At 43.6% G+C, this 27,338-nt stretch overlaps 1 protein-coding gene across 2 annotated transcripts in view; it reads right to left on the reverse strand.

Annotated features, from left to right (window-relative positions):
- Positions 1–27,338, reverse strand: part of MYO3B (myosin IIIB) — a 323,317-nt gene that overhangs the window by 92,181 nt on the left and 203,798 nt on the right. Inside the window, exons 25-29 of one of the 2 annotated variants that reach the window (XM_016224834.2) lie at positions 24,261–24,372; positions 23,157–23,319; positions 21,825–21,905; positions 7,768–7,869; positions 4,581–4,683 (exon numbers count right to left, since the gene is read on the reverse strand). In XM_016224834.2, the coding sequence (XP_016080320.2) occupies positions 4,581–4,683; positions 7,768–7,869; positions 21,825–21,905; positions 23,157–23,319; positions 24,261–24,372 (561 nt within the window). The remainder of the gene's footprint in view (positions 1–4,580; positions 4,684–7,767; positions 7,870–21,824; positions 21,906–23,156; positions 23,320–24,260; positions 24,373–27,338) is intronic. The other variant, XM_087819421.1, reaches the window with a different exon arrangement.

Consider the following 27,338-nt stretch of genomic DNA (forward strand, 5'->3'; position numbering starts at 1 on the left):
TATGAATTCCTCCCTCTGATTCTGCCTTCTCTTCCTCTTTCCCCAGACCCTATCTCCTGCCTCACTACCCCTTCAGGACTCTTCTGGCACACTTTGTTGGTTGCTTTCCCAGCCTCTTTATTCTTTGCCTACTTTCTCCTGCAGAAGCTGAAAATGCCCATGATCACATTTCCCAGACTCCCTTGCAGCTCCCCTGCAGAGTCACATCTGAAAATTCTGGCTCATGAGATGTGAGAGAAGTATGCTGGGGACTTCTGGGAAAGGTTTCCATCCTGACAAACAGAGAGACACTTCTGAGGAAAGCTCCCTTTCCGTCCACCTTTTCCTTCCTGCCATGTGAGGGAGTGATACTTAGCATTGCTTCAGCCACCTGGTGACCATAAGTAGGAGCATCGCTGATGTGCTGAGATGACAGAGCAAAGGGATAAAGAAACCTGTGTCCTCGATGACATCCCTGAGTGCTTGATCCGGCACTAGAACTTCTTTCTGTCTTCATACCTCTTATTTTGAGGAACCCTTTCATGTCTGTGGGGAGCTCAGTCACTTGATGCTGTGAGCATCATCACTGGCATGTCCCAGCTCTCCTTGTTATGCCCATCATGCCCACTCCCAGGCAGCCTTCCTTTTAATCCCTGGGTTGATCCATGGGGCACTGAGGAGACCATCAAACACAGAGGGAAAGTGGGGTCCCAGCCCCTGAAGTGGGGAGGTCCTGACACACTATCTGATGAATTATTCTGGACCTTGTTGTTGCTGCCACCACCCCAAAATGGAGAAGGAAGAACATTTCTCTCATAAAAATCGGAGTTCTGCGACAGTTTCCAGAGGGGAGTGGGGCTTGGGGGACTGGGTGAAAAAGGTGAAGGGATTGAGAAGTACAGATTGGTAGTTACAAATTAGTCACGAGGATGTAAAATACAGCATAGGGAATATAGTGAATCATATTGTAATAACGATGTATGGTGCCAGGTGGGTACTGAAAATATCAGGGGGAACACTTTGTAAAGTATGTGACTGTCTAACCACGATGCTGTACACCTGAAACTAATACAAAATAATATTGAATGTAAATGGTAATTAAAAAATAAAAATAAGGAAAACCATCTGAGGTCTGAAGAGTGGCCTTGGAAGTCAGCTTGATAAACTCATTGCATGCACTGGAAACAGGAAGAAGGAAGACTCAGCCCTTGCCCTTGGAAAGCTGACTGGCTGGTATACAGTCAACCACAACACCAGGCAAATGGGAAGAGCCACAGAGAGTGACTAACCCAAGAGTGGCCTGAAGACTCAGTCTGTGAGCTGCTACCACTCACAGTATCACAAGGAGCTTGTGCCAGACATAAACCAATTTATCACCAAGTACCTTGTTTAGTTCAGCTTTCGTTTTGAAGAAAACATTGGGTCGATTTACACTTAGACACAAGCTCATTGTTTTGTCTTGCCCTTTCAGTAGTGCTGTTAAAGCATGCTATAAAGGTTCAAGAAGTTTGAAATGGAATTAAGGTCCTCATGGAGGAAAGGGGTATGACAATGTATCTTGGCAAAATAGGCAAGAGTTGAACAGAAAGGAATGGAAAGAAAGAACAGAGTTAGGTGCATTGGTAGAACAATATAAAGTCTGACTCCACGTAGCCATAGCCAGAGGGTGCATCCAGGGTCATACAGGAGGTGAGTCTGAAGGACAAGTTGGAGCAAGACAGGGAGAGGCTTGATATAGCAGACTGAGATGTCTGAACCTCTTTTGGTCTAAAATGGGAAGCCATTAAAGTTCTTAGAAAAGTCAGAATATGCTCTAGGGCAATTGATCAGACGTCAGAAATGAAAGCTGGTCTGTAAAGAGGAGAGAACAGAGAGAAAGGAAAGGCCTGGACCAAGAAAGAATGCTAAGAAAATGATTGAGGGTGGGGTTAAGTGAGAGGTAGGACTGTCAGGTTTGAAGGCCAAGATACAAGAAAGTGTTTGTGCCACTCACAGAAGAGGCAAAGTCGGGTGAAGATGCCTTGCTGGGGGCTTCTCTGTGAGGGCCTGGGATGTAAATCGGGAATACATGGTCAACAGGCATTGGGTGTGAAAGTGTGGTGCTCAGAACAGAGACCTGAGAATCATGCTCACACAGCCAAGAGTTGATACGAGAATACACCTGTAAGAGAAGATATCATCCAGGTAGAAAGTCAGAAAGAAGAGAGCCAAGGACTTGAGAATTGCCTGCATTTTAGTGGTGAGTGGAAGAAATGGATGGAAACCAAGGCCAGCTTGGAGGAAGCGCCTGAAGACTGCAGTATTACAGACGCCCGTGCGAGAGTGTGGTCCAAGGAAAGCATGGCCTGCGAACTACATGCTGCAGAGTCTGATGAAGATGAGGCTCTAGTGACTGGGAGCTAAGCTTCCTGGGGACAGTTTTAGGGATGTGGTGAGGGCACAGGTCAGATTTCAGGATTAAGGAGGGAGGAGTTGGTGAGGCAACTCGCCTGGATGCTTGTCTGAGGAAGTCTGATACTAAAAGTAAGAAGAGGGAGGGACAGGACCAAGAGCAGGTTTTTGTTAGAATGGGTGAGGGATAAGCAAAAGGGAAAGAGGCAGCAGAGAGAGGGAGAGGGAGAGAGAGAGAGAGAGCAAGGGGTGGGCTAATTTATGGTGGCAGGGCCCGGAGGGCAGGAACACGACAGAGGGTTGCCCCGTGTGAGGAAGAGGACCTGTGGTCTTTTGAGATAGGAGCAAAGGGAGAAAAGACAAATGAATATAAGTTGAGATTCTAAAATGGAGGGACGTTGCTCACAGAACTGTCCTGATAATTCTGAGTAAAGTTAGTCATCAGCTGGGGTTGAGGGGAGTCAGGCTGGGGCTGGAGCCATTTCCCAGACTAGTTCACTGACTTGCCCAAGGTCAAACAGCTGGGAAATGTTACCATTAGGACCAAAACCTAAGTCTTCCACCTACCAAGTTCAGTGGTCTTTCTGCTGCAAAAGACATTCTAAACTTTGTTATCCTAATATGAGATGTTAGTCTATAATAGTTCCTCAAGCACCTTTAAAAAATGAGCTATTCTTACTTTTTAGAAAAGTTGTCTACTTTAACAGTAGTCCAACAATAATTTGAGACCACCAGAGAAGTATTGAGAATTAAATTTGTCAGGGCTCAAAAATATTAATTAGAAGTTTCAACAAATTAAGAATTATTTTTTAAATTACAAATCAAGACCACCTCTTTTTCCAAGTGAAAAAGTGCAAAGAACTTTCTAATGGCCTGTTTCGTTCTCCAAATTCTGGAGTAAACTTTTTAAAAAAATTGCTTTTTAAAGTGGGGGAAAGAGGGAGGGAGAGGGGAAGGGAGAGAAGGAGAGAAAGAAACATTAATCGGCTGCCTCCTACACACCCCCTACCAGGAATCAGGCCCAGAACTCAGGCATGTGCCCTGACCAGGAACTGAACCAGCCACCTCTGGGTGCATGGGATGACACTCAACCAACTGAGCCACGCTGGCCAGGGCTGGAGTAAACTTTTAGTGTTCCTACAATCAATTTGGGGGGAAACAAGAGAGGCAAGCTTTATTCTAGTTAGACCTTCTCTCTACCATGGTTCATTCCTTCCTGTAATTGCCTCCTCCTGATGACATGTGTGATGGGGCCTGGAAACCTTTTCTGAGAGAAGGTAGGTTATGAGGCTTCCCTGAAGAACAGAGAGCCTGGGAGTCCCATGAATCTCTAGTACTTGGTGTCACAGCCTGGAGGGCTTTACTTAACATGATTTGAGCCTACATTTAGCCAGGGTTCCTGCCCTCTACAGACCCGAGCAGCTCAGGTGTACTTGGAAAATAATGCACTATGGCCCTGGGCCAGCTCTGCTCTACTCATTTTGAATTACATTTAACTAAAACCGGTGCGTAAATAGGAAATAATACTTCCTTTTTGCTTTAGCTTAAACCCAACTCGGGACTATTGTCATTTTCGGCTAGCCAATTCTTTGTTGTACGAGGCTGTCTCTGTATTATAGGAAATATAGCAGTATCCCTGGTTTCTACCCACTGGATTCCATTAGCACAATTCCTCCTCCTAAAGTTGTGACAACAAAAATGTCTTCAGAAATTGCCAAAATCCAGGAGAGGGGTAAAATTGTCCCCAGTTGAGAACCACTGCTTTAACCTAATGAGGCCAAGTACAAGTTTTACCATGAAGAGAATCCAAGTGGCAGCACTGTGTTCAGATTACCCTGTAGAATAAAGACTTCTGCCCACATGGTAATGACCTCTAACATGGGAGATTCTGATAGGAGATACTTCTGGTTCCATTCTCTCCAACTCACCAAAAGTCCCTGAGTTTGAGACTGAGAAATTTTATAGATAAGACTCACCGATTTCCCCCCCAAAATACATTTCTTCACTTATTTCAGAGAGAGGAAAGGAGAGGGAGAGAGAGACGGAAACATCAATGATGAGAGTCATTGACAGGCTGCCTCCTGCACGCCCCCTACTAGGGATGGAGCCCGCAGCCCAGCCACGTGCCCTGACTGGGAATCGAGCAGCAACCTCCTGGCTCATGGTTTGACACTCAACTACTGAGCCACACCGGCTGGGCCAAGACTCACCGATTTTTCTCAGCAACAGAAGGAGAGATGCTTGAAGTCTCTGCATGGCCATTGTTGGATTCAGCTTGTGGACTGCTTTTGCGATCTACAAAGCCCCTCAAAACTGAGAGAAAACAAACAAATACTTAGGCACCTAAGCATACATTCAGAAATAGGCATTGCAGTGCCACCCATGCTCTCTGCAGCACCTCTCTTCCTGCCCTCATGCTGCTCCTTGGCTTTCCGCAGCCTTCCTTTAGAACTCATCGTCAAAACTGACCTGTTCTGTGGTGGCAGGCCTCGCTCGGATAAATGACTCATGCTTAAAGGAAAACAAGCTGCCTCTGTCTGGCAGCAGACAGATAGAGGCCCCAGGTGAGGGAGACAGATGGTAACAGCGGCATCGTGTAGTTGCTGGAGCAGCCCTGAGCTGGACAGAGTCAGTAGGCCAGCTTCTAGTCCGGGCTGGGCTGGGCAGGGCTGCCTGCTGAGCAGCACAGCAGGTCAAGGAACAGGGAGGTTCCCCGCTCCTGGAGATTCTAAAACATTTGTTTGGCCCAAGCTTACTTGAAATACTATGATAAGCAACATAAAAGGAAGAAATGGCATAAAAAGAAAAGAGAAGCCCACAAGTGGGACACAAATACTTTTGTTTCCTTATTAAGAAGGAAAATTGACACAAATAATTTTTTAAAAATTGATTCCAGAGAGAGGAAGAAAGAGAGAGAAAAAAACATTGATCGGTTGCCTTCCTCACATGCTCCAACCTGGGATGGAACCTGCAACCTGAGTATGTGCCCTGACCAGGAACTGAACCTGCCACCTTTGGTGTACAAGATGATGCTCCAACCAACTGAGCCACACTAGCTCTGGCAACACAAATAATTTTTAACCTTGTTCTCTGGCCCATTTCAGCAGCAGCAAGACCCACCACTCACTGATTAAAGCCCAAATGGTGCCAACTGTGTGAAAAGCCAGGATTGCTTTTGTGTGCACCTATTTTGAGATCCTCAGTATAAAAAGGAGCAATAGCAGTTTAACAGCAATTCGTAGAGGAAAAGGCATAAAGCAGAGCCAGGAAAGCCCTCTGTTCCCCTTTTGGTTTGGGACTCTCCTTAGGAAGGTGCCATGTCCGCCACCAGAAGGAGAAGAGGCATCAACGCCTGTACTTGGAGCTTAGCAAGCAAATGCCCCTGGTTACTCTGCCTGGGTTTCCAATAAAAATGCACAGAATTTCTGTTCATGTAACTGAAGGGAAAACTTATTTCATGTTGCTTACTCATTTACACTTCAGTCATCAAAATATTGATTCTTAAGAGTAATTTGAAGTATAAAACCAAACCGAAACTTAGAGATTATCCTTAATAAAGCTTAGCTGACGTCTGTTCCTCTATCCCCCAGCTTTGCTGGAAGAGCAGGGAGAAGGATTTGAGTCAGAGTAAAGAGATAAACTTAAATAAAAAGGAAGTAATCATTATGCTGCACACCTGAAATTTAATATAATGTTATATGTCAATTATGCCTCAATTTTTTTTAAAGGGTAAAAATAGATAAGTAAAAAATAAGGAGGTTATCAAACTTCTTAAGTACTTGAAATACATCCTGGTGACAGTTGGAATCATCTGGTATCTCTGGTAGATTGTTAAATAAGGAGATTGGAGAAATGGAGATATGGAAAAAACCAGAAAAGTCAAATAGGGCGACTCATTTTAAGTGACTATGGCAAGTTAAAGGAATTAAACCAGTGACATGGCTGAAACAAATGATGAGCTTAAATTGCAGAAATGTTCACAAAATAGCAGACTTGAGGTGTGTGCAGGTGTGACAACAGAGGATTCTCCAGGCACAGGCCTCTCCCCTCTTCAGGGAAGTGTCCCTAAGTGTCTGGTTTAATGAAATACAGCAATATTAAAAGGGATTGCTCTGGAGGAGATGGATCCTTCCAAAGTGAGCCTGATCCTTCCAAAGTGAGCCTGAGCTCTACAAGCCATTCATTTTCCCAGGAAAATTGAGCCAATTCTTTACTGGACTATTTTGAAATAAGATGAAAAAGCATTTGTCTATCAGGAGAGAAAGAAAAATTAAAAAAACAACAGAGCAGGTGCTGTAAACTCAAATGCCTTTGGGCCACCCAGGTAACATAAATGTGTGTGGTGTCAGGTAAAGAGTGTGGGAGTGGTGGGGTTTGTGGTGAACCAAGAATGTACACCCAATCTAAAAACATTTAGGTTCAAAGATTTTTAGAAAGGCAACACTGTCTGGCCAAACAAGACACATCTGCGTGCTGATTACAACAGTAGGACCTTATTTGTGGCTTCTGCCAGGGAGAATGGGTCTAGATCATAGATCAGTAACAGCTAGACATCCTTTTTTTGAAAGTGGAAAGTATCTCATTGTCTCTACCTCCAGGTCTCCTCAAGTTCAAGACATACTGCTGCTCCTCGCATCTCCCCTTCTCTTTTTCTCCCACTCCCTAACCTTCTTGGCCCCCAGGAAAGTTCCAGTTCTGTATTTCCTTAAAACATAGTCTGGGTGACAAGTTACAAAAGAGCTGGAAGTACCCAGGGCCTCATTGCTCAGCCTGGTAGATAAACTATTGCTGCAACTGTACCATAAAATCCAGCCATGGCAACTCATCCTCACGTTTTCTAAAATGGTAGCATTGGTATTAAAGGTTGTGTTTAAGAAATCATAGCTCTTCTTCAAGCAGAAGTCCAGGGATCTGCAAACTACCAAAAGGGAAGATTCCAATATTTTTTTAAATGTTTGAAAACTACTGATTAGTCCAATTCTCTCATTTTACAATGATGTTAATTAATGGAAGGCTTAGACCAGATACCTAAGTTATAATTTCTTGTCCACAGTCCTCCCTCCCCCATGAATGTTCTCAATTAGTTTGAGGTCTATGTACAATGTCAGAATCATAAATCTTAAGGTAAATCAGATAGAAACATGTCAGGTGAGCTCCAAGAGGGCCAGCTGAAAGGAGGCAGTCAGTAGCTTATCTCTGTCTACTCTCTCCCCTTCTGTGAAATCACCTTTCAGGGTCCCCTGCAAGGCTGCCTTGGAATTTAATTTTCTATAGCTGTTCCCTATAGAAAAAAAGAGTGGCAGACAGAAGGGCCCATCAGATGATCATTTCCAGTTCTGGAACCTTCTCTGGAATGTCACTGAATTCAGGGACATCCCAAACTTCTAATGACCTCACCTTTGTGCTCACCAGGCTCACTGCAGTCTTGAACCTGGGTAGTTCCCCTGGTGCCCCTTGTGACAACAAGGTGTGGATCACTGCTTTGGTTTGAAGGGTGCCCTGTGGAATGAAACAAAGGAGAAACTTCTCAACTTTATGTTCCCGTACCTAGATAAGATACCAAACTGGGTGATACAACTTGGCTAGGGAAATCCACATTTGTCTTATGGTTCGAGGCTCTAGGATGATGAATCTCAACAGATTTGGTGTTTGCTTTTAAGATTTATTACAGTGTGGTTGGAAGGGGCATAATGGTAGAGACAAGAGAATTAACAACTGTCCTGGCTGGACTCCCTCCTAGGTTGGTGATGTTGAGTAATTTGGGAACCTCTCTGTCTCACTGATCACTTTAGTCAAATAGGGAGCTTGGTGACAGAGGTCATGAGTGCACCAGGCCAGGGCTTCTGATCTGACAAATGGATGGCTTTCCTATTGCCTTTTCTGTGGCTGCCACCAGGGAACTAGGCAAGTAAAAAGAGGAGCAAGGTCTCCTTCTCCCCACATCTGTGCCTTCAGGCATGCCTTTCCCTTCCTTTCCTCTTGCAGCCCTGTTCACACAAATTGTGGGTTGACAACGAGTTATGCTGTCACAGAGAAGACAGGTCACACACTCTACTCAGTTGAGGAATATCACAACGGCAGCTTTTTATCATCTAGTGAGCTTAGTTCATGTGGATAAACACCTAAATATTTCTCTACCAAAACAGCCAATGGCTTGAGTAAAAAAATACCGAAGGTTTTATCCCAGGTATTATATCTCTCCTTCCATTCTCCATGACCCTCAAGGTCAAGTTGGGTTGAAGATGTTCCAACATTTCAGACTACCTTGGGTATCGGGAGAGGGCAGGTTCTTTGCAAGTGGGTCCCTTGGCTTTAGAAGAAACCATACTGGCAGCAGGACCCCTCCTTCCTACAGAGGAGATATTCTTTAGGCTGTGCCCTGAGGCAGTCAACTCTAACTCTGTCCCACCCCCTTTCTCTAAAGCTTGCTCCCTCTTGTCCTAAATCTCCCTTCTGCCTCTGGCTGTTGCCAATTCTGCCAGCATTACTTCTGGAGACACCATACTAGAATATTTGGGATCTCTGAACTTTTCCCTTTTTTATTTCCTCGAATGAGATTTTTTTCATCCTGTCCCTCACCATCCTTCTGGGTGACTCTCCTACCTCAGATATCACTTTTCCACACCCAACCTGGTGGTGCCATGTCTTTCCATTCCTTTAAGGTGGCCCAGGAAGCGTTCCCATGTTAAGTAATGCCAGCTGCTTCAGACTACTCTTAACGAGGCATGGTCCCTACCCTCGTGGAGCTTGATTCTAACACAGAAAGACTAAAAAGAGATAACAGATGGGAAAGCACCATGAAATTTTAAGGTGATGAACTGGGTAGACTGGTGTTCCCTCAAAATTCTTATCTATCTGGACCCTCAGAAAGTGACTTTAGTTGGAAATAGGGTCTTTGTTGATATAATTAGTTTAAGATAAGGTCATACATACTGGGTTAAGGTGGATCTTAAATCCAAAGATTAGTGTCCTTATAAGAAGTCCATGTGAAGACACAGAGGGACACGGCGAAAATGCATGTGACAAAGGAAGCTGAGAATGGAGTGATGGATCTATAAGCCAAGGAATGCCGAGCACTGCAGGGAACAACCAGAAGCTAGGAGAGACAGATAAGGAAAGAATTCTCTCTCAGAGCCTCCAGTAGAAACCAGCCTTACTGACACCTTGATTTTGGAATTCTAGCCTCCTGAACTGTGAGAGAATAAATTTCTGTTGTTTTAATCTATGAAGTTTGGGGTAATTTGTTATGGTAGCCATAGAAAACTAATATGAGGAAGGGGAGCTGACAGATATTAAGGACTGAAATAGAAAATAAGAAAAAGATCAGGTACATGTGTTCAGCTTGACTTGGTAGACGGGTGGGAGGGGGGAAGGATTAGGATCAGGATCTAGGGAAATATCCATTATTTTTATTTAACAAACACAACTGTATGAATAATTAGACCCCATGCTTTTTCCTAAGCCCTTTACAAGAATGAACTCATCCAACCCTCATAGTAACTCTAAAAGGTGGAAACCACTATTATTCCCATTTTATAGTTGAGGAAACAGAGGCACAGGGAAGTTGAACGACTTGCCCAGGAGTTATACACAGCTGGAGAGTGGCAGAGCCAAGGTTCAAACCCAAGTAGTTTTGCCCTAAAATTTGAATTCCTAAATATTACATGGTACATCCCCACTTATTTAAACATTTAAAAATCATTAACCCCTACTCTTTGAGTTTTTCCTTTGTAAATGAAAGTAAGAATCCAGACTTTTCTTTCGCGTGCCTGGGCTGCTGCAGGAGGAGGCCCTGCCTGGCCTGGCCTGGCAGGAGGTGACCCACCAGAGGACAGACCCAGCACTGTCTCCCGCTGGGGCATTGTCTGGGTAGATTTCCTGGTTAAAGATCTAGGCTGGGTAAGCTTTCCTGCCCTCATAATGGACCTGGCAAAGGGAGCCCACTGTACCTGGCAGAGAAGGCGCATACAGATGAGGCACAAAAGCCCAGCCTTACCCTGCTCACTGCTGCCGGTAGATCGCACAAGGAGCCAGTGTGGTTTCTGGCTGGAGTGACAGTTGGTCAGCAGCCATCTTATCAGAACATAAAGTGGCCAACTTGTGGGAGGTCCGACGGGCAAACACAGCATTGCAAAAGTAACATTTTCCTTAAAGAATAGAATCTCATTGACATATTTTCCCCCTACAGCTGCATCAGAAATCCTGGCTCCCACACAAAACAAATCTAGTAATTTCAGGCCTGCGAGAGCATTTTTGCACTTTGATTCTCCAGTACTTAACTCCAGTCATTATCCCAGCCAAACTTTGACTGAGTTCAAAGAAAGCCTTGTGCGGTAATTGCTTTCTCTAACTTGGGAGCTGAGGAGGGAGGGTTGGCCTTATCCTCGAGATCAGCTTCTCGCCCCATCTGGGACGTGCTCTGGGGGCATTCCCTTCCCCCAAGCAGCGGGACACTGCCGCTCGCCTCTCCCGCCTCCAGTCAGCCTAAGGGTGGCCTATTTCTTGTCATTTATGCCCTGCCTGCTTCTAAAGGGACGGGGGCTTGTGGATTGTTGGCTTCTTGTGGCTGTTAACTGGCCCTAGGCCAGTCCTCCTTTCAAGGCTCAGGTTGGTGCGCTGGTCCCGGTTCCGCTCGAGACTCCCCCCACCCCACCACCTTTTTCAAGACTTTACTTTTTTAGAGCAGTTTTAGGTTCACAACGAAAACTGAGGGGAAGGTACAGAGGTTTCCCATATACCCTCTGCCCCACATACGCACAGCCTCCCTCCCCCATGATCAACATCTCCCCCCAGAGGGGTACATTCGTTACAGCTGATGAACCTACGCTGACACATCATAATTACCCAACGTCCATAGTTTACATTAATGTTCACTCTCGGTGTACATTCTACGGGTTTGCACAAATGGATAATGGCATTTATCCATCATTGTGGTATCAGACAGAGTATTTTCACTACCCCTAAATCCTCTCCTCTCCACCTGCTCATCCTTCCCTCCCTTCTAACCCCTGAAAACCACTGATCTTTTTACTGTCTCCATGGTTTTGTCTTTTCCAGAAGGTCATATAGTTGGAATCACACAGTATGTAGCCTTTTCAGATTGGCTTCTTTCACTTAGTAATATCTATTTAAGGTTCCTTCGGATCTTTTCATGGCTTGGTAATTCATTTCTTTTCAGCACTGAATAATATTCCACTGTCTGGGTGTACCACAATTTATTGATCCATTCCCCTGCCGAAGGGCACCTTGGTAGCTTCCAAATTTTGGCAATTATAAATAAAGGTGCCTGAGACATCTGTGTGCAGGTTTCTGTGTGGACAAAAGTTTTCAACTCCTTTGGGTAAACACCAAGAAGAGCAATTGCTGGATCATATGGTAAGAGTATGTTTCGTTTTCTAAGAAACTGCTGCACTCTCTTTCAAAGTGGCTGTGCCATTTCGCATCCCCACCAGCAGTGGATGAGAATTCCTCCTGCTTCACATCGTCACCAGCATTTAGTGCTGTCAGTGTTCCAGCATTTGGCCATTCTACTAGGGGTCATAATAGTATCTCGTGGCTTTAATTTGCATTTGCTTGATAGCACATAATGTGGAATATCAGGCTGTTCCACTTAGAAGGAAAAAAAATCAATTTTTATGTTGTTTTATGACTGCCCTGAAAGCATCTAGCAGAGTGTTCTGCCCAGACAGGATGTTCAGAAAATGTTTTGGGGGAAGGACAGCCGATTAGGAGTTGGGCAGTCGGGGCTGCAGGGAGGCTTCTTAGCCTCCATCTACAGAATGGGGTAAGATTCCTAACCTAGTTCTCAAGGTTACTGTGGTAATTATAGGAATAAGGTGAGTGAAAGTGCTCTGTATAAACCATAAGTTGCTCACACAGTTCTGGTTTTTATAAAGCAAAGTTATTTATTTTTCTATAAGTTTTTCTGAAAAAGAGACAGGTATACATGTTTATAGCTCATGATCACCAAGAACTGGAAACAAATGTCCTTTAACTGGTAAATGGACAAGACGGTGGTACATCCATTCATTAGAATTCTGCTCAGCAATGAAAAAGAATAAACTGATAAGTGCAACAACACTGATGAATCTCAAAAGCATTATGCTAAGTAAAAGAAGCCAGACTGAAAGGTCTCCATACCGTATGACTCCATTTATATGACATTTTGGAAAGGCAAAATTATAGGGACAGAAAACCCATAAGTGGACGCTAGGAGCTGAGGGTGGAGGAGGAGGGATGAACGACAAAAGGGCATGAGAGAACTTTTCAGAAATGTTCTTGATTGTGGAGGGGGTTACCTGGCTGTATGTGTTCATCCAATTTTATCAAACTGAGTTTTACTATATATAAACAATACCTCTATAAATCTGACTTGTAAAAATATAAAAGGATAGGCTTCCTTCTCCTCAAACTGGATTGAGGCTGGAAAGCAGGATCCAATTGCTTCTAACCCACTAGCAGGAAAGAGTCTGTGGGGAGAGCCTTGCTGTGGATGAGGGACCCTTCACAGCCATTTGCATCATTGACCATAGCTGGTTTTGACACTAAGCACTTGGCTCAAAGTCTGTGAAATTAGCAGGATCTGGTTGCTTATACATCTCAACCGTCACAACTTTATTGAGGAGAATGGCTACCAGCTGTCACCTCTGCCTCCGCCTCTGTGCTTGGTGATTCAGACGTCATGGCCACAGCAAATCAAGCCGTGATCCTGCTATGGCTCTTCGTGTTGGGGTTTGAACTACTGGCCAAAAGGCTGTCGCTCAGCTGTTATGCTGCCAATCACCCGTCACTGTGGGTTAAACATGATAGGCACACCAAGGTCTTCCAACTGTTTAGACATCCGAAAGAGGACTTGCTTTCCACATGAGCAGGCAGAAAACCTGGGTGATATTTAACTCTTGGATTTTAGAAGTTCTGACTATGTGGAAGCGGTAAGGAAGGGACTTGCTATTTTACAGAACAAGTTGCAGAAGGGCCTCAAACAAGTGAGTGGGAAAAGTGATGTCAGCAGCATATCACCTAAGTCTTAAGAATTCTGAAGTCACTGAAAAATTTATCTGCACAAATGAATCAAGTTCTCAGCACAAGGAATACAGCTCTTCACAAAAAACAAAAACAAAACTACCTGAAATCTTTTACAGACTGTTATTGTACCTGAAATTTTTCCTGTCAAATAAGCATAAGTTAAAATTTGGAAAATTCTCTTTTATGAAGATTTTAATGTTACTGTATTTGAGATTTGGCAGGTAATGGTTTTTTTTCTCTGAAAATGAGAGAAATAGTTTCATCTTTTTGAAGTTATAACATTATTATGCTCACCCTAGAAGACTGATTTTTTTCCCTGGTTAAGTACACATTTAGAAAGGCAGTACAGAAAAGGAACTGACAGTTAGTTACTGCCTACTCTGTGTGAGTGCTGTGCAGGATGCTTTGCATATCTCTTCTGCTATTATCTTCACAATTAGTCCTGAGAATTAGGCTTTAATGAGTCCCATTTTACAGATGAGGAAACAGGCTCAGAAGTCAACTAATTTTTCCTAAACCATATGACAAATGGTGGCATAGCCAGGATTTAAAGTCCATTGTTTTGACTGCAAAGTCCGTGCTTAGGATGGTAAATAAAACTCTTTCCAACGCTTTGACTGGTACCCCATGTCCACGGGCCATATCCAAGAAGGAAACCAATGGTAGAGCACGGTCTACTGAAAAAAGCCCTGGGTGAAGACTCAGATGAGGGCTCTGATAACAATTCTTAAACTCACATAACACATAAGGGGAGACAAGTTATTTAAACTCCCTTTGTTTCTGTTTCATCTATTAAGGTAGAAAACAAAATCTGCCTTTCTATACACAGGAGACTTTTGAGGGGGAAAAATCCGATCATCTTGCCAAAGCACAGTTAATTTCTTCTGTAAATGTTCCTTTATTATGTGGGCTAAGTAACTAATAAATGTTCTAAAATGTTTTACCACATTTTAGAATTCTATCTTTTAAAAATACAGAATATTTCAAAAAGTAAAGGCAACTTGAGTGTGTTATTGATCATTATGATGTTGTCCCTCTCAGTGTTGAGGTGGTGGAGACACCATTTCAGACACCACCTCTTTGCAGCCGGGTTTTGGAGCTCCACATGAGGTCTATAATGGAGAAACTGATTTCAAATTCAAGAGACTCTGAAGTTTGAATCTTGAGTCCTGGGGGATGCCAACACCTTAAGCACATTTCCATGCCATGCCATATGACATCAGGTGTAAGAAGACCTCAGCCCATGATGCCTTTGCAGCTTCCTCTCCGTGCACTAGATAAACAGCACCCTGTCCTCTGAGTGTCTACTTCTAATATGGGCAATAATTTGATTTCACAGCAAAAGATTTTCCTCTGCCTTCAAAGTTACTTCATGGCAAGAAGTCTATTGTTTGTGCCTAATTGAAATTTGGCAGAGCCCATTTCTCTGCTATAAGTCACTTCCTCTAAGCCGTGCTTCAGAGGCTCTCTGTAGGTGCTGATCCTACTCACAAACAAGGCACATCTTCCTAAAGTAAATCTTAATATATCCCAATCCTGTCCCAAACATTTTCCTCATCCAATCAACTACAGCTCTTGACAGGGTTAGAGAAACCCAGACAGTGTGTGAGTGGACTAAGCAGGACCCCTTGCATAAGCCTGAAGGGCACCTGGTTTTCTGTTAAACAAAGGTTAGGAAGACAGTGGAACTGGTTTGCAGTTCACAGCTCATCCCAAGCCCAGGTGCACCAGTGAATTCTTTTGGACATGGCCTAACACATCAGCCAAGGACAGGCAGCTGGCTTCTGCCTGATGACCAAGAAAAGTTTGGAACCTGTTTTCTCTCACATTTTCAGAAATTAAGCTTTTGTGTGAGGTGATGAGGAATCTTTCTAACAGAGAAATGGAGTGAATGAAGAAACGGTGGGATAGAGGTAGAATGACAAATAGAGACTTAGAAAGGAGGATGGGGGCATGAGAGAGAGCAGGCTTGTTTTTCTTGTTTGTTCAATGTGGATCTTTTCCCTCAATGGTACATTCACTCAACGACCTCCCTCTACTGTTTGGTTTGTGTTCAACAATCTGCTTATGCACAGTTTTGTTAGAATGAAAAATATCTGCTATGACCATTTTTACCTTCAAGAAGCATGGGTCATTTAATGTATATCCTCAGCTATATTTGATAATGATTTCGACTGTTTTGCACTGGAGTTTTGTAAACCCCCTTCCAATGAGTGTTGACATAATATAGACTGCTCGATTTATACAAACAGTATCCCTTTGAGGGACAGTGTGCTTTATAGCCCTCTGTATTGGATATGGGAAATTTAAAGCCTCAAATTAAATCCCATTGCTCACCACAGTAGTCCAGCATAAAGCAGGTGCTTAACAAATAGTAGCTGAATAAGTGAATGAAAGAAAGAAAATTTCTAATTTAAAATGCAGTTGCCCTGCATACCTCGGGATAGTTCTGGAAGTGTACTTCTGGGAAATTGCTGCGACTATACAGTTAGTCGTTGCCAGCTCTCCAACAGTGCTAAAGGAACCAGCCTTTAAAGTTAGAAAAGGCTAGAAGGAGTCCTTGTACTGACAGAGGTTTAAAAGTTCAGGCAGTTTTAAACACTAAAAACTTCATTCTCTCATGCTGCAGAGCCAAGTTTCTGAAAGAAGTTAAATAGCCTCTAAGTTGCTATGTGAAACTGCGTCCCAGTGTGCCAGAGCCTGTCTGGACATGATGCCTGCTTTCTCCCCTGCAATCAGCATTTAAAGCAACTCCCATCAGCTGGCGTCACAGGAAGAGCCCGGCGGTTCTAGCAGCAGCCAGTTTAAAATGCGTGTTCACAGGCTCTGGAAGGGGCCCCTCAGCCTTGGCAGAGTCATGGTTCGTATTCTGAAAAGCACTTTTCCCAAAGCGCATCAGAAGGAGAAATGGCCGTCATCTTTTAGCGCTATTGTTATCTTCTGATAACATCTGTGTTGTTGGAAGGGCCAAGTCGGAGAGTAAGTAGGAAGCTGGTCACAGGACAGAGAGAAAGAGAAAACAGCAACGTCCACAGCACTGAAGCAATCAGGTGAAAATGTGCCATAAACCTATGGGCTCTTCCTGCTCCTGGGGAGTAGGGGGGCATGGAAGAGCCTGCCCCTCAGGCGAATACTCTGAAATTCTGCTCCCAGCCCCTAGGCCTCCACTGTCACCTACTTGAGGCATTCCCCTCTAAGACCGGGAGGTCCACCACTTTGCACTCGCTTGAATTAGAAAGTCAGTTTTAAAGACAGTACTTCTGAAAACTTAAATAATGAGACGTAACTCTTTTAAAAATTCCCCACAGTTTGTTTGTTTTGATAGTATTTACTGAGGAATGTATGCATTTTTAGTTGAATAAATCTAGTTATATCCACTTTCTGAAACTTGAGTTCATCTTAAAAAGATTAGTAATGGAATAATATATAAATGCTAGTTTTTACTTAGAATACCCCATCTATTTGAACACTAATATGTACAATCTTATTATTCTGATTTAAAAGTGTATATGTTTAATTCTTTGGTGTTAAAAGGAAAATGCTTTCTTATGGCAAAAGCCTATTATCACTATTAACCTATAATAAAAACACATGCCACTTCTTACCAAGATGGCATCCAAAGTTGCCACCTCCTTGTGCCCCCTACACCCCCCTCTCCCCCACTCACTCCCCAAGGAGACTGATAGACTGCACTTTGGCTTGGGATCCTCAGCTCTCCCTCCCGAGGTCCCCGCCTCTCATAAAGGCCTTCTATTGCAGGAGCACTGCTATATCCATAGGGAATCTGTGTGCATCTACCTAGGGTATTTTTTTCTGCTTGTTTTCTCTTCCAGCATTTGATCACTGGCTGGCGAACAGTTTGGGCCCGCAGAGATCTCCAGACCACCGGCTCATGTATTTGAAAGGCATCTGTTTATTTTGAAAATGCAAATGTGGCCTCCCTCAAAGACTGACAGGCAACAAATGACCCACTGAGCAAAGGGGAGAGGTTTCCAATCTGGAGCCTAGTCCCTCCCTCTGTCACACTGAGATCACTCGCTGTCAGAACCACTTCAACAAGCTCTAGAACTGGAGTGAAGGGCTCACAATTAGTTCAAGCAGCAACAGCAGCTTGTGTCCCTCTGTCTGTCTGTCTGTCTCTCTCTCTCCTCTCTCTCTCTCCCTCTCTCCCTCTCTCTCTCTCTCTCTCTCACACACACACACACACACACACACACACACAATTAGCCAGGCAGATCACTTCTCACCTAGTTTAAAGTGATAATGAGGTCATTTACAAAAGGACTCTGAGTCTTTGAAATAGTGGCTCGTAGACCAAGGGCTGCCTGGAGGAGGGCCCCATAACAGGAAAACTGTCCCCTAACAGTGGCAGCCAGGTCCTGGGGATGGGTTCCCGCGAAAGCCCAGGAAGGTTAATGCCGGACTTTGATCTCTGTCAAGGCATACCAGCAAGAATTAATTTACATTTCAGATGAAAAAGGTTGACAGCATGAAAAGGCATCTTGTTTCTGGCATGTGAATGTGCCGTAATAGATCGGGAATTCGGAGAGGAAGTTCTGAGGAAGCTAAAGGGATAAGCCGTGCGGCTGCTTTTATTGGGAAGGAGATGAAAGGAAAACAAATTTCAATATGCTCCGTAGTAACATGTAAGCCAAATGCGTCCTAAATTTCAAGGGCTGCTTTTAAACGTATATAACATATCTTAGCAACACCATTAAAAAAGACTATGGGCCAGAACTTGAAATGCAAACAAATGCATTCTACAGAATAAAAATTTCAAATAAAATGATTTGCTGAAAAAATAATAAATTACAGAATAACCTTAGAAAACAACCAGAAAAGATTGTGCTATGATAACATCCCTGAGCCTCTTTCTGCAGGCCTCAGAAGTACGAGAACCGCTACTATGTTAGGGGCTTGTTCTGCTAGGAAATGTCCTCGTGGCAGGAAGAGGAGCTTTTAGTGAGAGGGTTATGTTTGGGAAGACCAAGCTCCAAAGCAGAACAGTTGGAATAATTGCTTCTCTTTTTAGATAAACACAGCCGTGCTTTGAATCTGACGATAACGAAAACATTCTCAAGTAAAAGTAAACCGCCCGCAAAATGGCAAATGTCGTTACCCTCTCCATGGATCTCTTCTGCTGACACGACACCAGCACCTCAATTGCTGTTCATGGTGTTGGCTGAAGGCAGTGACAAAGCCCGCTTTTGCTCTGGCTGCCACACTCTACTGCCAAGAGGGAGAGGTGGCATTAGTCTCCATGCCTATCCACGCCCCTGCACACTGCATTCATGGAAGCTCCTGAACCCACTTGATAAGTGGAAACACTGGCTGCCAGGCTAAGGAAGGGGGATATTTGTAGAGCTGAAGAAGAAGAAAGGAAGGAAGCCCCTCAAAGGAATGTGTTCTCTCTGGTTCCACAAAACAAAACTGTCCTTCCATGGTACCTCTCCTCTAGGTGCTGCACTGAGGTAATGTAACCATGTCTGTCCTGATATCACAATGAGGAAGACCTGACTTTTTATGCAGTGTTCACTTGGCAATAACAGAATGTGAACAGGTCAGTTAGACAGACATGAGCAGAACAAGGACAATGGGCCAGACACAGAAGGTCACCAGGGTGCTAAGCCCTGGGTGCCCACCAATGGGCAAAACTAGGAAAACAAGGGCTCGTCTCCAGGGTGGCCTTTCCTCCCCTAGCAGGTGGCTTATCATGAGGTTTAGACCCCCTGACTTTTCCTATCGCTGGTCATGCTGTTCGAACCCTCCCCTGACCTCTTCCCTTGGCATGTTGCTAGTCATGTGGTAGACCCCCTTGGAGGAGAAACAAGGGGCTGGAGAGTGGGCTCATGCAATTCCCATGTGGGCCCTTGCACGACCAGTCCCTTAAGCATTAACCCCTAGGGATAACATCTAGGGCTGATCTGTGTTTCAGCTCCAGGCCCAGAAAAGCAGCAGAACCAGACAAGCAACGCTATGGCTGAGCTGCATTGACTAAGGACCCCTGCCCAGGTACTGACCAAAGTAGAGATCAGGACCCTGAAAGTGTTACTGTAGTTAGATACATATTAATGAAGGAAAGGAAGTAAAGGGTATGGCACACAGAGCCTGTTTATTTCACCAGGAAGCTACAGCTTTACACCCCAGGGAATCACAGCATTGTTTCTCCAAGGGGATTAACATCTCTCTATTTCCCCCTCCAGTACACGATTGTGTGTGGGGAGGGGGAGCAGGGAGAGGTAAGGGCATGCCCAGTAAAGTCAAAATGGTGTAGGGGGTGGTGCTTGACCCTAGAGGCCTGTCAGTCTAACCTGAGAAAGAAATTATTGGACCCATCAGAGCTGGACCCTGCAAAAACTTCTGAAGTTAATTGGCTAGTTTGTAAAAGCTTCTGGTTAAAACCCCAGGAGAACAAAGCTTTCTCTCTTGCTTGGGACCCACACTTGCCCCATTTGTTCATTCATGTTTTCTCCCACCTGGGAACAGTCAATCATGTGGGTCTATTTGCCACCTGGGGCCTGAGACAGGCTTCTAAGGACTGGCTTCCAAGGACTATGAAGCAGAAACTCTGGGCATTGGCCTTTGCCTTGGCCCTGCTTAAGACAGTGTTGGACTTTTCCATGGCAGGAAGGAGAGAGATGGGACACACCTGGAAAGCTGATGAATATTCTTTGGGATCGACCCCTGAGCACGCCCACACCTTTCCTCATTGCCTTCCCCAGGATGTTTTCCTTGCCTCTCTCTTTCTCTTAAGCTCTAAGGGCCCTTCTTTTGTCTCTGTAACTTGTTTCCTAAGTGCATTTCTTCTATGGCTCACTTCTACCTCTGTGACTTTCAAAATAAACTTTCTCTTATAGTTTGAGTCTTGACTCTGAATTCTTTCTTAGCCAGAACTCAAGTACTAAGGTTGCTGAACCAAGGTTCAGTCTGGCTCCACCTGTCTAACACCTGGTGTCATTCTGCAACCAACATAGGGAGCCCCCCAAACATGATCTTCAGAGAGGGAATATTTGATTTATGATCCTACATACTGGATTCAGTGGATCGACAATATATAAGCTCGAAGTTCATGTTTTAAAACATATGTTGGGCTTTGGGCCAAACTGCAAGATCAGAAGTCAGCCCAGTATCTTCTCTGAAGGGGGACGGTGTGTGTGTGTGTGTGTGTGTGTGTGTGTGTGTGTGTGTGTGTGTGTGTGTGTGTGTGTGTGGTGGGAGGTGGGCAAGTAGGGAACAAATGCACTTTGAGTTGTGTTCCTTAAACTGCAACTAGAATTGCATCCCTCCTCCTGAGGCTTTGAAGTTGCAGGGCTTAGAATTCCTAGGGGATGGTGTTAAAAGTTACACATTTGCATTTAAATGACATCCGTTCCTCCCAAATATTTTGGTTTTGAATGAAGACAGTCAGGCCTCTATAGTGGCCTAAAAGAGTTCTGAGGAGTATCCCTGGATCCAGGTTCTGCACCTCCTCGAAAAGGTTGTGGGCATTTGATTTAAAGGTTTGCTTCAATCATGGCTTTACCTGAAACCCTACCCCTCTCTCTGCTGCTGAGTCCACTGGACTGCCCATGTTCTCATTCTGTCTCCCATGTCTTGAGCTCTGGGAGCTCCTGGCATGTTGAGGCCTGTTTTTTCCAGCTACCCAAGTAGTCATATGCAGCTTCAAATGACAGAGGAAGCCCAGAGTGATAGCTACTGTGGATATTGCCACTTGCAGAAGAGCAGAGTGACCTGGGAACCAAGGAGGGGACTGATGAGCCAGGAACTAGAGCTCACAGTACTCAGGCAGCCAAGGCCAAGCTGAGCCACAAGAGCCACCTCGTGCTTACCCTATGGGGTCCAGAGGACCACTTCAGCCACATACTGGCCTGGGTGAGGGAAACTGTTTGTGGGAAAGTTCCTGAGCTATTCCTACTTGTGATGCTGAGACATGGGTCTAACATACAGTCAGAGAATTCCAAGGTTGGAAGGCACCTTCCAGACCTTTTTAGCCAGTGCTCTCATTTCACAATGAGGGCCATGTGACTACAAGAGGGAAAGGAATTTTTTCAGTTGGCAGGTATGCGAAGTGAACTCTATCCAAACTGCCTGTGTTCCAGTGCTGGCTCTGCCACTGACTAGCTGTGTGATCATGGACAAGTTACTTCACTTCTCTATGACTTGGTTGCCCCCTCTATAAAATTGGGAATATAAGAATATCTACTCCAAGCATCCTTAGCCAAGCGTGGCACACAGCAGATGCCCAGTAAGGCTTATTCCCATCATCGTCACACATGGGGTGTGCAAGAAACAGCACCAAAACCCCCATAGAATTCCTGACTCCTATTCCAGTGCTCCTGAATTATTAACCTTTCAGCTTTTCTAAACTCATCTGAATTTAATCACTGGATATTTCCAAGTGGATGCTATGAAAATGATGTTTTAATTACCTGCTTGAATATGAACAGCAGACTCACTCCTTCTGTTGCTTATTTTCTTAAATTTCCTCCGAGCATCATATCCTCTCCAGGCTAAAAATATAAAACCATGTGCTAGGAATGACATTAATTTAAGAACGTGCCAGGGAATTGATATAAGCTGTTTTCCCTCCAATCTATTACCCCTCTCCTCCTCCCTCCTGCTTTCTCACTGAACAAAATAGGCAGAGATACGTGAGCAGTGATGGGAAAGAGGGGCCTCTCTGTACTCTCAGCTTGGCGTCTGAGATGCTTCTGAGGAGGAGCTATTTTCATGCAGGCAGTGAGCTGCTAGAACACTCCACATCCACTTATGAATGAGTAGGGATCCTTATCCCAGGTGAGGAGGTTCCCTGTCCTTCCATCCCATGGAGGAAGCTCTGTCTTCAGGACTTGGGGGCAGGAAAGAACTGGAACAGCCTGACCTGTTCCAATTTGTTATTGGAAGGAAGATATAAACTGAAAGTTAAAGGAGAGAAAAACAAAGAGGAGAGTCAAGGGGAATAATTAGCAGCACAACACTTGCATTGGGGAAGGGTAGAGGGAAATGGAGCTTCGAAGGGAAGAAGAGAAAGAGAGGGGAATCACCGCTGCTGTGTTGAGTCCTTTAGTCAGAGAACTGGGAGTTTAAGCCGCCCACCAGGAGCATGACCGCCTCTCCTCTCTGCTCCCCCCAGAGAGTCCCAGCTCTCCACGTTGCTGAGTGAGGTCAGGAAGTCCAGAATGAACATTATGAGAGCACAAAGGAGATCATCTGCTATGTTCAAGATGGGCTGGGGCTTTCACAGTCACTCATCAAGAGCACAGGAGCCAAGTGCTGTTTGTAACATAAATGACACACATGTGTGCAAGGAGGTACTGGCTGGGCTGGGCATCTGACGGAGCCTAGTGATCTGTTCCTTTGGTTTCCAAGCTCTGTCTGGGTTAGAAAAGCCTTCTGGAAGTGGCATTAGAAATTCTGATGCTGAAAACCTGGTAACGGACCTGAAGGGTAAATTATGTCAGTCATCTGGGAGCTGGGACACATGTCTGTGTGATTTGGATTTTCATCTGTTCACTTCCTGCTGCCTCTGTCTTGTCACTCGCCACAGTGTGTTGAGATGGCTTGTATATTATCTGGAGGTCAGGGACCATAGTGGTCTTGTTCACGGCTATAGCCTCAGCACCTGGCACAGGACTTGGCCTGTAGTACGCGCTCAGTAAATGTTTGCTGAAGCAAGGAAGGAAGAAAGCAGGGGAGGAAGGGAGGGAAGAAGCCCCTGAGAACCAGTGCTTAATGAAATGCCACGATGCAGAACCGTTTACCTGACTGGATGGCAGTGGCCCCCTTCTCTCTCTCCTCTCTGACTCTTTTGTACCTCCTGGCTCCAAGCCACCCCTTGGCATAGGCCTGCAGCACAACCACTCTGCCTATGACTTCTTGCAACAGCAAATTTAACTGCTCGACATGGTAATATTTGAGAAAAACCTGAAACAAGACATTAGTTTTAGCATTACATTTGGGCCCCTAAACAGACACTCATTCTATTACAGCACATTCTTAATATAAATATTAAAACCATTATCTAAATACAGTTTACAGTGACTTGACTTATGCTGATATTATGAACTTCCTGGAAGCTAATACAATTCCACTTCTAAGGTTGAGTCAATCTATGATTATGGATACACCATATGATTAAGTTAATAAGGCTTTAGGAGATCCCAAATATTCCCAAGTCTGCCTCATTTCTGCCATGAATTCCATTTTCTCAGCTTTATCTCTAGTCTCTTTCCCCACAGCCTAATAGAGACGCTAACCAACAGAACTGACCCCTAGCCAACAGAAGTTCACAGGGGAGGGTCCCAGATGACCCACAGTGACCTAATTTCTACACTGAGGAGCAGCAGTGTTGCCATCACCACTCAGGGTAAGGCTGGCTATGCGGGGCAATTCAGAATGGACCATAAAAATCTAGGATCCTGCATGGATGTGATGTTCTCCCAAATGAAAAGCTACACACTACGAGACTTCTAATCAGTGTTTGCAATAAATAACACAAGAGTCTAATGAAAAATTGACAAAACTATAAAATACACTCATTATTGTCATTAATATGATTTGTGTATTTGCATGTGGTGCTGAAACAAGTAGCATTAAAAAAAAGGGACATTTTAAAATAAACTCAAAGATCTCATTCTAGAAATGATAAATGGCTCTCCAACTATATGCAGAACAAGGGCATACCCTCCTCCTCTGGTCCTTGAGGTCCTGGGACTCCTGACCCAAGACTAGCCAAGATTATTGTTAAATTGGGGTCTTGTCTGCTAAGCTACACAACCTACAGAGCCGTTCATATCACTGACAAGAGACAAGGGTACATAGTAGAGCATCACGGGTGACAATCTGAACAATAAAGGGAGAATTACCTTTGTTTTTCCCAGCACCCAGTGATCTAATCTGGACTTTTCCAAGATAGCGACACAGCTCTCTTTGCTAGCAACAGGTGTTTGATGTGCTCTGAAAGCCAAGTAATAATACCTACAAAATAAGAGTAAGATAAAACATGTTTAGTCATCATTTGATTTAGTATAGAAGAATTGCTCAAGGCCCATGGACGTGCTTTGTTTTTTAAGAGCAAATATTTCTTGAGCATTGATAATAATGTACTAGATGGTGAAAGAGACATAATTTATGCTTATTGGCTCTTACCTACTTTCATATTTTTTGCTATGTATATTCCCTCTTGATATTGCTTTGTAATTTATATTGAATACATATATCTTTTGCATTAAAAAAACAAAATACCTAATAGTTTTGGAAAGCTGAAATTTAGATAGCTCTTCTAGTAAAGATCATCACATAAAATGTTAGTATTACTATTATAAAAATAATTTCCAGCAGGAGGGGAAGTCTGCTGCTAGAAATATCTGAGCTAAGTGCCATACTCATCTGGGTAAGATTTGGAAAACATAACCTCTGAAGAGTAAAAAAGTAAATAAAATCAAACATCACATAGTAGATAGCCATTAAATTTTTATGAAGACCTTTTGTACAGATTGAAAAAATGATTTTCATAGAGATATCTATATGATCAAGAGAATTTTTTATTTTGTTTTACTAGTGCCACAGACTTGCCAGTGGTAACTTATTTGTTTGGTTCAAGATAATTCTGTAGTTTTCTTTCCTAGGACATGTTGTTAAAAGTCAAAGGACATTTTTGAACCGTATATTTGATCAGATTGTTAGTTTTTTCTGTTTTTTTTTTTTTTTTTTTGAGGACCTTTTTAAAATTGTAATTCTATTGTAACAGTGCAAAAACTTCATTTCTTTAATCTGACCTTTTCTCCTTCTTTCCTTTGATGGAAACTGGCCTTGTCCAGTCCAAGGGGACCCTGGCTCACCCACCTCCCTCTCCCTTGCATGTCCACTCCCTTAATCATTAAGCCCTCAGGACAGTGAGCTCCTGGTCAGCATCAAATAATCTTAGGAACAAAGCCTAACCATGGTCCTAACCCCCTTAGTCACTATGATTAATTATTCCCCCCCCATATAACCCATCCCCTAGAAGCCACCAGGGAGCTAGGTCTTAGAGCATTTGCTCACCTGTGATTCTGGGCTTGGTGCCATTTCCTTAAATAAACCTTTACTTTCTTTGCTGCAAACTGCTGTTCCCATTTGATTGGGCTTTGATGCCCACAGGTGAACAAACTCCTGTAGTCCGGTAACACCATTGTATAAATTTTGACTCTGCCTTGAAAAGTCCCATCTGAAGCAATCCATAGATAGCAAAGTGGTCATAGCCTAACGCTGCTGACTCTGTCTGCTGAGCCGCACATCTGTCTCAAGGTGTAGAGGAGGTATGTTTTTCTTGATACAATCACCAAAACCACATTTGTCTTCTTAAAATACTTATTCTACTGAACTTCCATACTTTCAGATAAAAGAATTTCTGGGTAGATTCAAAGAACACCAACAAAAGGGTTTTCTCTATCCTTTTCTTTATTCTCCCCATTTAAAAAATATAGAGTCCTTTTAGAAACACCTTACCTTAGTTTTTCTTTTGAAAACTTTTAAGGATCTTTTCCCTGCTCTTTGCTGCCATCTATAATTAAATTCAACCCCTTGGAAGCTTAAAAAATAAACTTAATTTCCTTGTCAAAGGATTGTCCTGCCATTCCTCAGACAAGGCTGATCTGTTATTTTGGAATGACTTTTAAAGATAGAGCTGTTTTTACTTATTTAAAAAAATCAGCAAAAATATAAAATATGTCCCTTCCTCCTGCCAAACATTCCCATATCTGTTTATGGAAAAAATAAACATACCAGATGAGCACTTGAGTCATTTAACTTTATCTTTGCATTACAAGATTATTTTACAAGTTAGGATACAATGCTGAATTTGCTGGAAAACATTTGCATTCAGAGACCCTGGGACTGTATCCAAGGCTCTGAGCCTGTGTTTTTATCTTTGAGGGGAGGCAGTACTCTCTCAGAACCCCAGAATGGTAGGTAGGACCATGTTAGGTCATTTAGCCAAGCCTAGGAGCCTGCTCAGAGAAGATGTCCTGTGGAGCTAAGGGGAGGAAGGATAACCAGGAGTTGAGTTCGGGCCTGTCTGGGCAGGTCATGGCATCGTACCAGAGGTCCCCCAGTGTAATAAGACAAGAGAAAGAAATAAAAGGCATCTGTAAAAGAAAGGAATAAGTAGAATTATCTTAATTAGAAGACAACACAATAGTCTGTGTAGAAAATGCAATGGAATCTACAAAAAAACTACCAGAACTAATAAGTGAGTTTAGTAAGGTTGCATTTCTATATACTAGCAACAAACAATTTAAAATTGAAATTGAAAAGACAATATCATTTATAATAACATTTAAAATGTGAAATACATAGGGATAAATTTAACAATAAACGTGTAAGACCTGCACACTGAAAAGTACAAAACATTTGCTAAGAAAAATTAAAGAAAACCTAAGTTCTTCTGGTCAGAAATAATTAATATTGTTAAAACTTCAATAAAGCAAATTATGTGGGTGGTCCTCATTCAATAAGTTGAAAGTCTTAAGAGAAAAGACTTTAGTCCCCTGCCAGTCTGCCCTGCAGATTTCTGATTTGCCAGCCCCACAATCATATGAGCCAATTCTTTGAAATCTCCTCACCCCTCTAAAACACAGACACACACACACACACACACACACACACAATTGGACTATTTTTCTGGACCCTAATACAGTTCCAGTTCCCTTTTGCTGTCACTTAGATACCACTGAGTGGAGACAGAGCCAACACTGGTGACAAACTCCCTATAATGTTGCTAAAGTCACGTGCAAAACCATGAGTTGATAGAAGGCTATTCTTTGGTAACTTCCTTTCCTCTCTTATCATTTTTTCTCTGTCACTGAACTTCCCAAGTTTCCCACAGATTTTGGGCTTCTGTGCTGCACACTGGGGATCTAGGACATCCAAATCCAGCAGTTTCTCCTCATGCTCACAAACAGATC

The sequence above is a fragment of the Miniopterus natalensis genome, chromosome 8 (assembly GCF_054644295.1).
Source record: "Miniopterus natalensis isolate mMinNat1 chromosome 8, mMinNat1.hap1, whole genome shotgun sequence".
NCBI lineage: Eukaryota > Metazoa > Chordata > Mammalia > Chiroptera > Miniopteridae > Miniopterus > Miniopterus natalensis.